Source organism: Ipomoea nil, unplaced genomic scaffold (assembly GCF_001879475.1).
Source record: "Ipomoea nil cultivar Tokyo-kokei standard unplaced genomic scaffold, Asagao_1.1 scaffold0317, whole genome shotgun sequence".
Classification (NCBI taxonomy): Eukaryota; Viridiplantae; Streptophyta; class Magnoliopsida; order Solanales; family Convolvulaceae; genus Ipomoea; species Ipomoea nil.
The window spans coordinates 985,469-1,004,259 of record NW_017616745.1 but is presented as its reverse complement, the minus strand read 5'-3'; the positions used below and the strand labels follow the sequence as shown (position 1 = coordinate 1,004,259).

At 35.1% G+C, this 18,791-nt stretch overlaps 2 protein-coding genes and 1 non-coding gene across 4 annotated transcripts; 1 reads left to right on the top strand and 2 right to left on the bottom strand.

The window, feature by feature from the left end:
• Positions 1-7,922: 7,922 nt before the first annotated feature.
• Positions 7,923-13,430, top strand: LOC109168064 (plant cysteine oxidase 4-like). The gene is made up of 6 exons (XM_019317120.1): positions 7,923-8,080; positions 8,668-9,011; positions 11,304-11,449; positions 11,527-11,674; positions 12,735-12,941; positions 13,038-13,430. Exons 2-6 carry the CDS (start codon positions 8,912-8,914, stop codon positions 13,154-13,156), a joined length of 720 nt encoding a protein of 239 aa, XP_019172665.1. The 5' UTR covers positions 7,923-8,080; positions 8,668-8,911; the 3' UTR covers positions 13,157-13,430.
• Positions 13,431-14,002: 572 nt separating this feature from the next.
• LOC109168038 lies at positions 14,003-16,192 on the bottom strand. Of its 2 annotated transcripts, none has more exons than XM_019317098.1 (3): positions 16,000-16,192; positions 14,947-15,801; positions 14,003-14,867 (listed from the first exon to the last, which is right to left on the bottom strand). In XM_019317098.1, the coding sequence occupies exons 2-3, from the start codon at positions 15,784-15,786 to the stop codon at positions 14,190-14,192; spliced, it is 1,518 nt and encodes a 505-aa protein (XP_019172643.1). In that variant the 5' UTR covers positions 15,787-15,801; positions 16,000-16,192; the 3' UTR covers positions 14,003-14,189. The 2 variants fall into 2 exon arrangements, with proteins under 2 accessions (XP_019172643.1, XP_019172648.1); XM_019317103.1 differs by having other exon boundaries at positions 14,003-14,852.
• Positions 16,193-16,617: 425 nt separating this feature from the next.
• On the bottom strand, positions 16,618-16,691 carry TRNAT-AGU. The gene has a single exon. It is a non-coding gene; the product is annotated as a tRNA-Thr (tRNA).
• Positions 16,692-18,791: the final 2,100 nt, after the last annotated feature.

Below are 18,791 nucleotides of genomic sequence, written 5' to 3'. Positions count from 1 at the left end.
GCTAGGACAAGTATCCAAGAATCGTGTGTATGTGTAGGATCAATTTTTTTTTTTCCAATGTAGGATCATTTTTTATTTTTTTTTGTTATGCCCTAACTGATAGGATCAGACTTGCTAGGACAAGTATCCAAGAATCGTGTGTGTGTAGATACTTTTCAAATTAAATCCTAACAGAAATCAACAATTATTACTTTCAAACGAACTTCTAATGTAACTTGGAAAGTAAGTAATTATTGTTGAGTTCTGATTCCCCAATCCTAAACGGATTTGGAAAGTAACTCATCAGCGTGATTCCTATATGTATATAAGACACACTCCTAAACCCTAATCTTCAATTCACTCTTAATTAACCACATTATCAGATCATAGTTTCTTTAAACAAATTCTCTACACTCTGAGTTCTTGAAATCATGGTTGTTTCTCTTAAAGACGTCGAAAACAAAATCCTTATTCCGACGTCTTCTCACAGATTCGAGTATCTTCTTGCGATATGTAAAGTCGAACAACAGACATTGTTGCCGGAGAAATATGATGATGACGACGACGACACCGATCAGTACTATCTACGTGACGGGATTGTTAACGATGTTGATGAACATCCTAGTACCGGCAAAAACGATGAACCCAAAACAGTTTTTAAGGTTGCGATAGCGGAAGAAGAGGATAAGGAGGGCATTTGCTTGAAGAAACTCAGACGGGTCGGAAAGGTGAGTACTAAACCACGAAGCGCCGCCGCCCCGGACGGCGGAGAAACGGCGGCGATGGGAATGAATCCTTCTCCGAACCGGAAAAGGAAGAGACGATCCAGGAATGAGGGAGCGGCGGCGGCGGAGAAGAAGCGAAAGCGCGGCGGCGGGGAAAATCAAGAACCCAATTCTCCACCACCGCCTGCAGGGCTGCCGGAGACAATCAAGAACGCACTTCTCCGCCTGGCGGAAACCCGCGAGGTGTCGGGGAAACTGGTGATTCAGAAAAAGCTCACTTTCACCGACGTGTGCCACACCCAGAACCGCCTTTCCATTCCGACGAAGCGTTTACAGGAATCATTCCTAACGGCGGAGGAAGAGGTTCAGCTGCGTACGCGCAACGGGAAGAACGTGGGGTCCAGGAATGTCCTGTTGATAACGCCGGCCATGGAAATGACGACGGTGAGCTTGAGACGGTGGGTGATGAAGAAGCAAAGTGGACCTCCGAGCATCTCTTACGTGCTATCGGGTAGCTGGAACCAAATCAGAAAACAGAATAAGCTTATATGTGGGATGAATGTTGAGTTATGGGCTTTTCGTATTGATGGAGTTTTGTTAATGGCTCTCATTTGTAAGTGATTGCCCAAACTTTCAAGATTTAGGAAAACTGTGTTAAAACTAACGTTTCAACATGTACTGTACTCTATATGTATTCTAACCCTTGAACTATGGGAATCAAAGTGTTATGGATTTGATTATGCTTAATTAGAAAACTCATCCTCTAATCAAATAAAGGTTTCATTCTATTATTCCTCTCATACATGCAATCAAATAGCAATATTTGTAATCATTTCAATTTCACCCTACTACCAAACATTCAAAATAATTTTACCAAAACCCATTAACATTGACAAGTATTTGATACCTAATCTGATTTCGATTATCATGTGCGAATCAAACATACCTTACAATTAGAATCTTTTCATATTATCCAAGTATTTTGATTTCAATCTTTGGCTCTGTCCATGTTTATAAGTTTTGTTTTATGAAATGTTATGACTAATTAATTTATTTTGAAGGGGAGTAATTAATTTATTATTTGTTGTGATAATTAAGAGAAAATTTCAATTTTGGTCATATGATTATAGAGGCTTTATTAATTTCACCACTTGACTTTCAAAAGTGTTAATTTAGTACCTTAACTATGCAATTTTTGTCAATTTTGGTCACTCCGGCCAAATTTCGTCGAAAATTTTTAATAGTTAAAATAATGAGGGTATTTTGGTCATTTCACACACCTTTTCTTCTTCTCAGGCGAATCCATCTTTTTCTACCATTTTCCGTCGAGAACTAGGGTTGAAGCTGTTGTCGTCGCTTCATCCTTGTACAATTTCTTCGAAGCGTGCTCAGGGTTCGGTGTCTGTCCGATAATATCCCAACACCGAACATCGATCAACTTCTTCACGCCGGAAGGGAGCTTGATCTCGCAGTACCTGGACGAAGAGCTTGGCTCGGTCATGATCTTCACTACGGTGCCCCATCCTCGGACTAGTTTCAGGCCTTGATGGGGCCGCATCTCGAGGTTGTGAATCAGGGTCCCAATCTGCATCATCTTCAACGACATGGATGACCCTACTTGGGAGTTGGCATCGAGAGTGAACGATGAGAGTTTCGAAGATGTCGAAGCCGCATCTGTAAAAATAAATTAACACTGGTTCTCGCCGGAAAATGGTGGAATAGATGGATTCGCCCGGGAAGAAGAAAAGAGGTGTGAAATAACCAAAATACTCTCATTATTTTAACTATTAAAATTTTCCGGCGAAATTTAACCAGCAATTTGGCGGGAGTGACCAGAATTGACAAAAATTACATAGTTAAGGTACTAAATTGACACTTTTGAAAGTCAGATACTTAAATTAACAAAGCACCTATAGTCATATGACCAAAATTGAAATTTTCTTTGATAATTAATTAACATTGTGAATGTCTATAACCTTATTTGATCTAATGAAGTTATTGGTTATTTTGCACTTAGGGAAAATAATTAAATTTATAAATATGATATCAATATAGAAGATGTGTGGTTTATTATGTGTTTTTTATTCGAACTATTTTATCCAATTATTTATGTTTCATATTTTATTATTTTATTCAAACTATTTTATCCAATTATTTATGTTTCATATTTTATTATGAATATCTTTTGTCGCGTTTGAGTGTTTTTATTTATTACTTTCCCAATAATTAAGATTTTATGCTATGCTCTTATTTGTAAGTTTTGTTTTATAAAATTTTATTAATAATTACTTTATTATTTATATAATAATAATAATGTGATTGCATGTCTATGCGCTCATTTGGTTTTAAATTATTTAATTCATTTTTATAAACTATAATTCTTTATTGATGAAAGCACGGATGTGGTGATGCAGTTATTGATTATTTCAAATTTAGGAATGCATCTATAATTATTTTCATGTGTATGCATGTAAAATAGTTGAAAACTTGTGAATCTTATTTCAAGTTATTTGACAATTATATTTTCTCCTTATTTAATTTAAATTTTAGTTATATATATATATATATATATATATATATATATATATATATATATATATATATATATATATATACTAATTTAATATAGAGTCTGTTTTGTTGCTATGCCCTGGGCCTTCAAAATGATAAGACCGGCCCTGGTCAGGTTATGCAAAGCTACTTTCATAAATTGTTTGAATCAGATCAAGGTGATATGGCCGAAATTATTGACACTATCAATGCCAGAATCACTGCTCAGGATAACGGAATGCTGGTTGTTGTGTACATTAAATTTTTTGCATTTATGAAAATACTAAAAAAAATAATTTTATTATTATTGTTGTGTACATTAAATTTTAAAAAACTTGCAATAATCAAATCTTATTTCAATTTATTTAATTTGAGATGAATAGTTTTTTCTTTAAGTAAATAATTTAAATTTTAGGTTTGAAAATAAATATTAATTCCAATGTAGGATCAATTTTATTATTATTATTATTTTTTTTTGTTATGCCCTAACTGATAGGATCAGACTTGCTAGGACAAGTATCCAAGAATCGTGTGTATGGGTATATACTTTCCAAATTAAATCCTAACAGAAGTCAACAATTATTACTTTCAAACGGACTTCTAATGTGACTTGGAAAGTAAGTAATTATTGTTGAGTTCTGATTCCCCAATCCTAAACGGATTTGGAAAGTAATTCATCAGCGTGATTCCCATATATAAGTATATAACACACACTCCTGAACCCTAATCTTCAATTCACTCTCAATTAACCACATTATCAGATCATATTTTCTTTAAACAAATTCTCTAGACTCTGAGTTCTTGAAATCATGGTTGTTTCTCTTAAAGACATCGAAAACAAAATCCTTATTCCGACGTCTTCTCACAGATTCGAGTATCTTCTTGCGATATGTAAAGTCGAACAACAGGCATTGTTGCCGGAGAAAGTTGATGATGACGACGACGACACCGATCAGTACTATCTACGTGACGAGATTGCTAATGTTGTTGATGAACACCCTAGTACCTGCGGCAAAAACGATGAACCCAAACCAGTTTTTAAGGTTGCGATAGCGGAAGAAGAGGATAAGGAGGGCATTTGCTTGAGGAAACTCAGACGGGTCGGAAAGATGACCACTAAACCACGAATCGCCGCCGCCCCGGACGGCGGAGAAACGGCGGCGATGGGATTGAATCCTTCTCCGAACCGGAAAAGGAAGAGACGATCCAGGAATGAGGGAGCAGCGGCGGCGGAGAAGAAGCGGAAGCGCGGCGGCGGGGAAAATCAAGAACCCAATTCTCCACCACCGCCTGCAGGGCTGCCGGAGACAATCAAGAACGCAATTCTCCGCCTGGCGGAAACCCGCGAGGTGTCGGCGAAACTGGTGATTGAGAAAAAGCTCACGGTCACTGACGTGAGCAACACCCAGAACCGCCTTTCCATTCCGACGAAGCGTTTACAGGAATCATTCCTAACGGAGGAGGAAGAGGTTCAGCTGCGCACGCGCAACGGGAAGAACGTGGGTTCCAAGGACGTCATGTTTATAACGCCGGCGAGGGAAATGACGAGGGTGAGCTTGAGACGGTGGGTGATGAATAAGCGAAGTGGACCTCCGAGCATCTCTTACGTGCTTTCAAGTAGCTGGAACAGAATCAAAGAAGAAAATAAGCTTAGAAGTGGGATGAATGTTCAGTTATGGGCTCTTCGTGTTGATGGAGCTTTGTGTTTGGCTCTCACTTGCAAGTGATTGCCCAACTTTTTAAGATTTAGGTTTTAAAATTGTATGTACTTCATGTGTACTCTATACACTTGAACTTAAGTCCATGTCTATAAGTTTTGTTTTATAAAATTTTATGTTATAATAATTTTTTTTTTTGAATACTATTGATTCTATTATAAGGTAATATCTATTGAATCATGTTATTTTCTCTCAAGGGAACCACAAAGGTGTCATCTAAGCAAAACACAAGTATAATCTTATTTGATTTTAAATTGTTTATTTGTTTTTATATATTATTATACCTCGTGCCAAGCACTTTGTGTTTAGATGACATGTAGGCTCTGTTTGGCAAACCTAGCTGAAAAGCTATAAGCTCGGAGCTTAAAGCTGAAAAGTTATAAGCTAGGAGCTGAAAACTGAAGAGCTGTTAAGCTAGCTGTTATAATTGAAAGTGTTTGGTAAAATTACCTTTTTGATAAGCTGATAAATATAAAAAGACTAAAACTGACATCTTCAGAAAATTTAAAGTAGATTGTTTACATATTAAAACTGAACATTTTTTCTTCAAAAAAAAAAAATTAACATTTTGAAATAAAACTATTAGCATAATCATGATCTAGCATCCATAATGAAGTAGCAATATTGTTGCAAATCTCCTTCATCCCATAATAATAATAATAATAATAATAATAATAATAATAATAATAATAATTACGGTGAAAGTTGATAAAGGAGAAGAGAAAATGATTTTAATTGGAAAGGATAAAAGAAGTCATTTCTTTAAAATAATAAGGACAAAGATGGAAAAAAAGTTAGGAAGCTAGGAGCTTATTTTGAAGGTAGCGTTCCAAAATAAGCTCTTATTTTAAGCTAGGAGCTTATTTTGGGAACATTACTAAACAGAACTTATAGCTTATTAGTAGCTAATAAGCTATAAGCTCCTAAATAAGCTCTGCCAAACAGAGCCTACATAGTAACTCTCTCATATGAGAGGTTATGAGATCATGAGATTGAGCTCCAGCCTTCAATAGGTTGAGAAAGTATGTTTGTTTATGAAAGCATTGATGAAGTTATTAATTATTTTGCATTTAGGAAAAATACTTAATTTTTTTTAATTATTATTGTGTATGTAAAATTTTTAAAAACTTTTAATTTGAATGTTATTTAGCATTAATATTTTCGATCTGGTTCTTGACGTAATTTATATTTTATAGATTTGAAAATATATGTTAATTTTCAGGTAGAGTCTAATTTTTTTATGCCTCAAATCCTATAGAAATCAAGCATTACTTTCAAGTCTCCAGGAATTGATGGATACTTGTATTTAGCTCTCGCTAGTCTGCTATAGATGCCACTTTATTTACTTTTATATCATTACCACTACGACCAAATTAAAATTATTACATTTTTTTGTGAATGCTACTAGCTCTATTAGATTGTAGTATCTGTTCATATACTTTCTCAACCTACTGAAACACAAAGAACCACCTCCACTGAGGCTCAAACTTACAACCTTCCAAATAGAAGTCCAACTCGAGTACCATTAGACCACATAGTCCTGATAATTAAAAAGTTACATAACTTTTTTTAAAAATAGAAATTTTTTTTGAAAGGAGCCGGCATGACATTTATTCAAAGTACTCTGAAATAGAGTTTGGGGGCGGAGTCCGAATACATAGTAAAAAATAGAGATCTAATTACTATACAATCAATATTAATTTAAAAGATTTATTTGACTTTTATCTTTTAATTTTTCTTTTTTAATTTAATAATAATTGTTCTAAAGTTAAAAATAATAATTAAAAAAAAAAAGTCAGTTGTTATACCATAGATCAGGGTCCACCTTACAAGGTGGATACTGGTTCTAAATTGTGTATATTTAGTATTGGAATTGTGAACATCTAGAATATAAATGGTATTTTTAAGTTTTAAGAATTTGTGAATACAATACATGATCATCACAAATTGTAAAATTTTAAAATGTAAATTGTGAACATTTAGGGTGTGTTTGATTCATGTGTTTATACACTAGGAATGAAAATCAAAATCATAGTTAGTGTTTAGTTGACAACTTTTTAAAACATAACCACGGAATTTGATTACCCCTCCAATTAAAAATCTCATTCCGTAATTGAAAATGTATCATTCCATCTTATTGGTAATATAATTTTAAGTTTAAATTAGTGTTTATATATATATATATATATATATATATATATATATATATATATATATATATATATTGTTTATAGTAGTGCTTTGGATGTCATTATATTATGATAAATTGCTTCTTCTTTTTTTGGTAGTTTTAAAACCTTTATTCCCGTTATATGGTCATACATAACCAAACATATATCAATATTGATAATCATTATAATTCTACATTACTATCAAAGATGTAAAATACTTTCACCAAAACTCATATCATTACCAAGTATTTGATTTCCATTCTGATTCCAAATCCCATGTGCGAACTGGGGAGAATGAATTATAATTCGATGGAAAAAGAATATGGTCGGAATAAAGTATAAATTCAAATTACATTGTTTGAGAGGGAGAAATATAATTATTGGAAATGAGAATGGAAGAAGTGATATTAAGACTAAAATGTCATTGTGTAATAATAATGCTAATAATAATCAAAGGTAAAAAAAGTCATTTTTCTCCCTTTTCTCTTTCCTTTCCTCATTGAAGAATTGCAATTCCCTCAAACCAAACAGTGTAATTCTACCACCCCAAGTGGCTTGTGGTCCACTGGTATCGGATTGCTCTTCTATGTGGGAGGGTATCCCCCTTCCTTTGTAATAAAAAAAAAAAACAGTGTAATTCGAGTGACTAAAGAATTATGTTGTAATTGAATTCCAACTACATCCAACCAAACAATTCATTAATATGTAAATTATGTATCTTTAAATTCGGATCTACCTTGCAAGGTGTACCCGGGTCCACAGAATAATTTGACAAAGAAAAGCAGTACAGGTCGGATCTCTGCCGGAGCTCCAAAAAGGGGGCCCAGGATCAAGTTTTACGCTAACGCAATCAATCGTCGTCTCTCCCTTTCTTCGCGCGATCTCCCTCTCTTTCCCCTTCCTCCATCGCCATCTCTGTTAGCTAACGTTCGCATAGGTACGACTCTCTACACTGTCACTTCTCTCTCACTGTACTTGCAGCCGTCCATGAACGCCGTTACTGCTATTCCTATATACATATACATATGCATATACATATACGTACTTGTCTGTATAATTGTATTGATATGCGCTTGCGCTATTACTTTCTAATTGTTAGTTGAAATTTGTGATTTTTGTAATGATCTAATTTGCATTTCCGTCTGATGTGTTCATTTTCCAGCTCAGTGATCACTAAATTTTGGAGCATAATCTCCGTTCCGTTTAATTATGTGCAGCATTTTGTGCATTTTCGATTTGTTTTGGCGTTTCCGATTTAGATTTTTTTTTTTTTTTTTTTGGTTTGGCATGTATGGAATATGGCTTTTGAACAATTTAATGGGGTACATAGTAAATCAGTTTAATTGTTTGTTGCCTTTGAGATTAGAAATTTAGAATGCTGTATTGGTGATAGTCTATGGTTGCAGAGTTAGGCATTTGCAGCTGGAAATAGGAAATGTGTCCTTTAAGATTTTGATTGAAAGTTTTCAGAATTTCGGTTTTGGGTTTGAAATGCTGACTTCTATATTTGTGTTCTTTGTTCAGTATGTGGCACTGAAGGTACAATGCAAAAGTGGATCATTTGAGCAACATGTGGATGCAAAATCGTCTCTTTGGTTTTGCAATATAAAGTCTGGATTTTCCCAATTATGTTCTTGAAGGGTCTTCAGTGAAATAGAGGATCCTTCAGACAGGAATTTCGTGTTTAGCTAGCTCTTACGACCAATAAGACCATTTTCTCAGTGCCTACGCCGTGGTTGGTGTGAAAGTTCTATAAAGTTTGCTAAACATGCCAGCTTTACAAAAGCTTTATAATTCTTGCAAGGCAGCACTTTCGACGAATGGGCCGGTTTCAGAAGATGCTCTTGAAAAAGTCCGTGCTTTATTAGGTAGGAGGATGCAACGCATTGATGGTTGCTTAATGCTTTCCTCATAAACTCTAGTAGCTGGTTAAGTTTCTCTTGACACTATGCTATCTGCTTTCAAGCCTGTTGATCACTTTAATCAGCCATGTGACTTGGTAGTCAGTTCAGTGATACTATTTGCTTTCGTTTGTACTTAATTTATTTATTTCTAAGCTGATAGATTCTATTATATGATAACTTATGGATTGTTTTATCAGATTACGTATTCTTGAACTTACCGTATATGGCTTGTGAAGCTAGGTTTTGGACCACATGGACCAAGTAGGCTAGGTGCTGGATATGTTTGACTTGCTAATTGTGGGCCTGAAATTGAAGTAGGAATAATTATTATGCCCTTCAACTATGCTCAACTTGAATAATGTGTTCCGCCTTAGCTAAAATTCAAGCAGATTGTGGGAACACACATTTATTACTTTATATTTATACAATTTTGAAGAAAATTCAAATTAGTTAGCTATGCTTATGATTATTGAATAACATTGTTGCTTTAGCTAAAAATTTAAGCAGTCAATGAGAAAACATGTTTATTACTTTATATTTATCCTCAACATGTCCCTAACATCTAGGCCAAGTAACTTTTTTCTGATGGGCCAAAAACATAAATATTTTGGTCACAAGCAGCATGCAAGATTCATATCCATGGCCTTTTTCATGTTTTGGTATCATATAGAATGTTATGTTTTATCTTAACTAAAAGTTTATGGTTTTAGTGAGGATACACAAATATTATGCTATATTTATCCTCAACAATGATATTATGGAACATTTCTATGTTATCCTATCAGTTGTGTCACCTTTTTGAGGTTGAAGAGAGCCCTTAGAAAAGGTAAAACGTGAGAAAATTGTAGGATAGTCATGTTGCTTGGCTAGTTGGCTGTAAACTTATCAATATGATCTAGTTGAGAATTGCCTTGTACCCAAACATTTGCTGGTTGGCTGAACTTGTAGCTCATAGTTTAATTGGATTGGTTGGCCAATGTAGTAGCTCATAGTTTAGTTGGATTTTTCAGATGTATGTTCTCTTTTAGACTTCTTGTCTTTTGATTTCATAGAACTTGGTTGAAGATTTGCTTGTAGGACATAAAAAAAAAATGAAATTATGCAGTAGCTTCAATTTTCATAAGAGAACAACACCACTCATGATGTCAAATGTGCTAACTTCAATAGGTTAAAAGGAAAAGGAAATTTTTTATCACCTTCCCAAAGATTGAAAGCAAGCAGGGGAAATTGCAGGATTTGGATCAGTGGGATACACACACACTCATCTCTCTCTCTCTCTAATAAATCAACTTAGAAAAAAAATTAATACGACATTTGAAATTCCGTCTACATTAAATGTAAATTACATTTTGGTCTCTTGGAATATATATTGCGATTCTTTTTAATCACTTTTCTATTAAGTTTGACATTTTGACCCCACTAAATATAAATTTCACGTTTTTTAGTGGATTCACTCAACAATCTTAAACAACCTAAGAGTATACACGAGCACACATGTGCGCACATACACTATTATTTTCTTGAAATCCGTTGACCCCATCGGAAGTGTATTGCAGTTGCCCTTGAATTCAGGTTAGAGGCATGTAACCTTTATGCCACTGACAGTTTGACAAATCAGACTAGTGATATATGATTTTTCTTCTTTTACCACCACAGAAAAAATGTGCTATGACATGGGCTTTGTACAATCCTTAACTCAGTTCTACCATCCTTTGCTGAAAACGGAAACTGTATTTGCAATTTAGATTAAGATGATCTGAGTTCTTGACAAGTGTGATCAACCCAGCATTGGTTTTGTGTATTTGAACTGTGGATTAGCTTATAAAATTGTTTGGCGAAATATTGGAGAGGCAGATTGCTTAGTTTGGGTCAGACCATCATGCTCATTTTCCCTTGTCATTAGACTGACTTATGTGGAAATTCTATGCATTAGCACAAGCTAGTTTGCAGTGAATCTATGCAACCTAATGAATGGCATAAACAGATAGGCTGAATGTTTAACTGCACTGAAGCTATTCAAACATAAGCTATGTGACATTGTGGCCGCACATAGTTGTTGGCAGTTAGAGTTTGGATACACGATGTCAATTAATTGCCCAAAAGCTTGAGCCTAACACCAATGGTTCACACACAATTTCTACAAACTTATGGTAATTAGTTTTGGAGTGGTATCGCGTAGCCAGTAAGATTGGTGCATCTAATAATATCTCATGCTGTAAAGTATTAACTTTTTTTGTGGTGTTCTTTTTATTTCAGACAAAATCAAGCCTTCTGATGTCGGTCTTGAACAGGAGGCACAATCGGTACGAAGTTGGACTGGTACTGTGCGTGTGCGTAATGGAAATCTTCGGTCAATGCCAACTATCAAGTACCTGCATTTACATGAGTGTGATAGCTTTTCTGTAAGTGTTTCAAATCTTTTTTACTGGGTTTTTATTGATTTATTCTGTCACTGGAAGTGTGTTGAACACTTTTACAGATCGGAATATTCTGCATGCCTCCTTCCTCTGTCATTCCTCTTCATAACCATCCTGGGATGACAGTGTTAAGTAAGCTACTGTATGGTTCTTTATTAGTGAAAGCATACGATTGGATGGATGTACCAGGGCCTTCTGATCCATCTCAAGGTGTGTCATTTGAAGTGAATATTTTGCATCTGAAAGTTTTGAGTTGAACTACAGCACTATACTAATTGGTTCATGCTTGATCACCCCAGACTCTGGAACTTTTAGTTTCTAGTTCCATTGGCCATTTACTTCTCTTTGAATATTTGGATCTTTATTTATTTGATTTATTTCTTATGCAAAATTTTCTAGCAAATGTTTTTTGGAGGGGCATGAGAGTAGTTCTAAGAGTTGAGAATTCATCTTGAAGCTTGGCAAAACAGAAATTTGGAATTTAAAGCTAAGCATAATTATGGATAGCTGTATATGGACCTGATAGGTCCCTGGCTAGACAAATATGTCTATAATTTTTTATTTTATTTTTTTTTTTGCATTTTCACCGAAGTGGATGAATGAACTATGACTCACCTTGCATATAGTTTGGAGAATCAGATCTGTGATTGATTAATTCCATATTAGATGAGATGTGCAATGATGAAATGTACTCATCTAGTTTAGTTTAAGCAGCAAGTACATCCAGCTCTTTAGCATACCATCTAGATGGTCATGGCAAAGGAGTATTCATGTAACATATCTTGAAGAGTCATTACATGTAAAGTTAAAATTATAATTTTATAACCTGGGGGGTGTGGTTGAGTGGAAGGGACTCACCTATCCTTAACCAAAGGTCAAGAGTTTGATCCTTGGCTTTGGGTATGGAGCAGCCTAAAATCTCAAGGCCCGCTGCCCCCACCCAAAAGAGGTGCCTACAATCTAGCGAGGGGATTAGTCACTGTGTCCGACAGTAGAAACTCTGGGTACACCCCCCAAAAGAAAAATTTATGGCTTTTGATCATTGATATTACAGTTCTTTCTAGTATAACTGCAAAATATGTACAAGACTTGGTCTATACTTGTGCAAATTAGTTTGGTTAAAATTTGTTTGAAATGATACATCCTTAAAGGTAATTTAATCGAGTATAGACATAATTGTCATTATGACAGATTTTTTTATTCTTCTCATGTATGATGGCTTTTGGTACTCTCATTAATTGCTCTGTTACAAGTTCTTAATGCGTTTCAGGTGCAAGACCGGCAAGGGTTGTGAAAGATTGTGAGATGAGTGATCCATCTGGTACCACAATTCTTTATCCAAGCAATGGCGGCAATATTCATTGTTTTAAAGCGATTACCCCTTGTGCGTTTCTTGACATTCTCTCTCCACCATACTCTTCTAAGGATGGCCGGCATTGCACTTACTTCCGAAAGTCTCCCAAAGGGGATCTTCCAGGTAAACGGGACATTATGACATCATTTGTCAATCGTTATGTATCACACTCGTTTTAGCATTAAAATGTTGGTGCAATCTTTTCTTTACCTTGTAAAGGCGAGCTTGAGGTAGATGGAGTCACAATCTCAGAAGTGACCTGGTTGGAAGAGTTTCAGCCTCCCGATGACTTTGTAATTCGGAGAGCGCAGTACAAGGGGCGCGCCATTAAACCTTAGGCTTCATTTTGTTTTTGTCGAATCAGATTTTGGATACGTCGAGCACTTGTTCATTCGGGTATTGGTGATTGGTGAGGTTAATTATGGTATATGTCCCAATCAATGTGAGAATAATGAGACTTGTGGTAGTCTGAGAATAGGCATTTCATATGTACATATTTATTAATATACCAAAATACCATACATTAGTTTACTGCCCTCACCTTGGAACTAGTGGGCAGTTAGACACTATTATTTGAAAAGAAAAATTGCTCTCTGTTTTGTTCTCCCCAAAGCTCTGCTTTGCTTGTGAACTGCTACACATTAGCTGCACTTTTCATTTCAGCCTCATATCTTATTTTCAGGAGTCATAATTTGCCATCACCATATGTTAGTTGTTTTTTAATAAGAAAATATATTTATGATATAATATTTTTGTAACCATTTTTTTTGTTTTTTTATGGGAAAGCCTGCAACCGCTACCCGAATATGCGTTTTTGGCAAAACCAACCTTGTGACTGTAGTCAGCAAAGGATCACAAAGAGGTAAATTAGTCTAGGTTGTCCATAACTGATCGGTTCAAACCAAGAAGGTTAATAAACAACTCTTATATGGAGTCGAATTTGGAACCTTGTGGTTACCAAACCAATTGTTCGACCTACTCAGTAAAACATTTTACTTATATATGAGTTGATAACTATCTTGAAACTTTATAATAACATTAGCAAAACTTGTAGATCAACTAACCATTCCCAGTGTAAGATTCTATCAAAATCCTTTGTTCATCCATAAAGCAAGAAATAGTGGAATTATATTAACATATATAAACCCCCCACCCCCCCCCCCCCCCCCCCAACACAATCACCCAAAAGAAAAAGAAGTTGTTGGTTATTGAAGAAGAACTTTCATCCTGAATTGTCTCCTTCCATATCAGTTTCTATTCAGCCATCCAACATACTGCTTCAGCATCATCATTCTTGGCGCATATATAACACTTATTTGTTCATTGTAAGAGAAATGCATGTACTGTTTGTTCCAACAACATTGTAAATGTTTAACAATGGGGATCCCCAGATTGCACCACAGAACTTGGATTTTCTGACAGGTATGGCCTTAAAGGTGAAGTTTTAGTGGACAATGAAGGCAAGGTCCGGAAAAGCCATGAATCTGATGGAGATTTGGGCAAAGGTGGAGATGCTGGAACCTCCAAATGCATCATTCCCTGTGACTGTTTTAACTTTCTTGTTAAAGCTTCCTGCTTTATGGACCTTTCATCTTCTTCTTCACTGTCAGAAGAATCGAGAGAGGTGATTGTGAGCTCGTAACGCTTATCAGCTTCTCCATAATAATCCTTCACTGGATTCCTTCCTGATTCATACCCAGAAGTTAACATATCAAAGTTCACAGTTTCTTGAACAAAAGGCTTTGTTTTGTCTCTGAAAGAAAAATCCAGGATGGGTTTTTGTTGTGGTTTCATCTTTGTCACAGGAGAATCAAATCCCAGAACTGGAGATGAATCTTCTCGCGTTGAGCCACTGTGATCGGCCAGTAACTCCTGAAGTTTTCTGCTGAATTTTTTGCATACCCTCAATGCATCGAGCCTGGGATTAGCCCCGAATCCTTGTGTGGGAAGAACAGCTTTTATTTCATGTGTTTGAGGCGGTTCGCTATGGGCATAACGTTGTGATTTCTGCTTTGTTAAACCAGAAGTTGGTCGCTGTGAAAGGATAATCTGAACATGAGTGTAGAAAGGGAGAAAGGGGAAAAGACTAATGTGATGAAGAGAGGAAGGTTGAAGGTGAAGAAGTTACCTCATCGTTTAGTCCGGTGCATGAACGAGCAAACGAGTATCTCTGCCTGCTCCCGGGAGAGGTGTGCACCCGAGTTTTTACAGTCATTGCAGGCACAGGATTCAGGATGAAGATCGAGCTTCTCACACATAATCGAGGGACTACTCCACAGGCTTTAGCAGGGAATAAGGTTTCATGTTTGTGCTCGTCGTCTTCACAATCGTGAGATTGGTAACAATGCCATCCACCACTCGGCTCTAGCTGCAACCGAGGCCGCCTATCAGCCTTGGCCACATTCTTTCTCGTTCTTGGCTTCCCGGGAACATATAGAGGTGTTTCTGAAGCCATTGTCTTAGTTGCTGGCAGAAACAGACCAATCACGAAATCCCGAGTTTCTGAACTTGTTCTGTCTGGTTCTTCATCCGAGCCCTTAAAACTCCCCGCTTTACAATCTACAAACAACACCTTAGATTTCGAACTCTCTGCATACCCTTCATCATCATTCTCTGCCTCAGATATCTCACACTCCTCCTCACTATTATCAAAGCATTGATAGTTAGTTTTAGCCACTCTCCCATGGGGAAGCCTTGGAACAACACGAACCCTCCCCGTGGTATTATTATTTTGCGGTTTTACTCTATCCTTTGGCTTTCCCGGGCTCTCTTCCCAGACGAACGGCACAACTCCTGGGCTCCTCACGGGATCCAGCTTGGATTCTGATCTGTAAAGAACAGGCTGAGGAACAGTATGGAGGGAAGAATCATCAATCTTTCTCTTGTCATCTTTCCCCGATGATCGTCTTACTGACAGAATTGGTTGGTTAAGTTTTAGTTTCTTCTCGTCCTGATTCTTGCGCACCATGTTATTAGCTTATGCCTGTGAACAAACAAGAACAACAGATCACAACAGCCCCTCTAAATATCATCTCAGAAAACAATTCCAGAAGCTTCAAGATTCAAACTTTATGCAATTCAGCTAAATAATACACTGTTTACTAATTACCCATCATCATAATTCATAAACCCAACAAAGCAACATATGAGAAAAGACAAACAAGAATCCTACAGAAATTACCTTTGATAAATGGAGGAACTTGGGATTCAAGACTGATATTCTGGGTTGATTTGAGATGCATTTTACCAAAGAAAACCCCCATATATATATAAAAAAATGGCTGCAAAACATTTCCAGAACAGGAAAATTAAAGAAAACCCTTAAAGACAGAAACTTTGGCCAAGGAAAAGGAAGAGAAGATGGCTAAAGAATAACCCAGTCACCAGGTTTATACATGCACTTGGGATTTCTTGAGAGTGAATTAAGAGCATTAGCCCCTCAGTTTTAGATAGCTTCCATTAATGGAAACCTCCATTTTAATCAATTCTTTAAACTAAAACTGGAATCTTGTATCTTATAAGCTGTACGGCTATAGAAACAGAACCTTTGTACAACTGTATAAGTGCACAACCAGTAATTGAATTCATAGGATTTCCACTAAAGATTTTATCATCCTGTCATAACTCTAATCTTAAACATCTAATGTAGCTGCAAAGACTCAAATGATTGGATACAACAAATCTTAAAACTTAAGGATTACATTCTGCTAATCAGTGGTATTTATTTCCATACCTTAACTGTGATGCAAGGAAGGTTGTAGGCTTGTGGGGGCAAAAATTTTGTGAGTTTGGGCAAAAATGCTCTCGTTGAGAGTCGAACTCAAGACCTCCCGCTTACTAAACGGGTGCTCTAACCAACTGAGCTACGAGAGCTTGTTGTTTTGATTCCTTTATATATCTATATGTTATCTAATATTTGAAGTCTTCTTCATTTATTGTGGAAATACTTATATGCACTAATGCCACCCTATTAATGATGCTTACATTATAAGATATGGGCTTGGTTGATAAATGATGGATCCGCTAAAATTTTGACAGATACGTCTTTTTGACGTTTGATCATGTCAAAACGTCAAAATTTTCATTTGATAATTCAACGGTTTTCTCCAAACCGTTGAAATCCGAAACGTTGCAATAAATTTTTATATAATGTTTGATGGGCAAGTTTAATTGTTGTGTTGTTGAGAGAATGGTGAACCGGGAAAATAGCGTTGGCTCAAACCGTCAAGGCGCGATTCTGAAATGTTGGGCAAGGTACGTGAAAGACCGAGAAAAAAGTCCTAGTATGCATGGGAATAGGATAGGGGCAAGCAAAATTAGGGTATACTTCTACATTCTAATCTAACGATAGTATCGGTTTAACAATTCTGTCAATCCTGATTGGGTGGAACTCAAAAACATTCGAACAAAATGAACTAATTGAAATAGATGGTAGTTTCTTCTCGGCTGCAATAACAACACCATTTGAAGCTGCAATCAATCGGGTAGATCATAGATGTGTGAGGTCATTGTGTATTACCAACAATGGTAATGAACTAATGATGTTTTGTTGCATAGAACAGCAATTATAATCTATAATCTACAATCTACATCTACAATCTATCTATCTACAATCTACATCTACATCTACATCTACAATTCTAATAAGAGCCAATAATGTTAGGCCCTTTGGAACAAAAAAAATGTCGGTCCTATTGTTTCTTAAAATGAATGGTTCATATTATACTATTGCTTCTTAAAATGAATGGTTCATATTATTTTTATTTTAGTATTTTTTATTAATTTTCCTTATTTACCCTCTATTATATTATTTTCTTTCCTTAAATAACCTAAATTCCGTTAGCATAAACTTTAGTAACGGAATATTCCGTTAAGTATTTATTATTTTAACTTACACATTAATTTCTATAAGAAAAGTCTCAGTTTCGAACCACATCCCAATTAATAATTGTTAAACATATACTACGAATATGTTAAAATATATTTAAAATATATATAATATAAAATTTAACATAAACTTTGTTCAAATAATTAGTCTGCCTAAATACATAACATTCAAAGTTAAGCATCAAAGATTATAAATCAAGAACTTTAAAAATCATTTGATCAGAAAAAAAACTTAATATTCTTTTGATTATTTAGATCAGAAAAAAACTTAATATTTCAATTATACTTTTGCATTAATATTTTTTGTATGTATTTAAAAAAAAAAATCAATGATTGCATTATTGTTGATGAAAAGTATATACGCCACTTTATTACTCTTATTAAAATAAAATAAAGTAGTAGCTACAACAACAAAATAATACATATGCATTTAATTATAATTTAGAATTAGATGTCTATAATGCCTTTATTTTTAAAACAAAAAATTATTCATTATAAAAATTTTAAAAATAGATATAATTTCATTAGTTATATTATCTTTATTTTCCACAATTCAAAGATTCATTACCTTCAAATTTATCAATTTATTATATTCACTGCATGGTCCATTGTCTTCTTTTTACATTATCTTGTAATTAAATATCAAAGTTATAATACAAAATACATTATATATATTTATTTACCAAGTATTTTATACAAATATAATAAATATTAATATTTTATTCAATACTTTCACATGATAACCTACGACACACATCTCACAATGCATGAAACATGTAGGGGAAAACTACCACTACCAAATATCGATTAGAAAATTCAATAAATATTATCTTGCATTTATATATTTTGAATTACCGATTTAAATAAACAAATTCAATATTTATTTACATATGCATGAACATCTCCGATATAATATTGCGTTGATATACTGTGAAATACTTATTTAAAAATAATCATTGGGCATTATCCCATTCGCGCAAAGCGCGTAAAAAAACTAGTATTATAATAAGGTTACACCATTACCCATTTACCCTAACAAAGTCTATCAAAGAGTATTAACCACATCCTTAAGAGAGATCGGGAGTT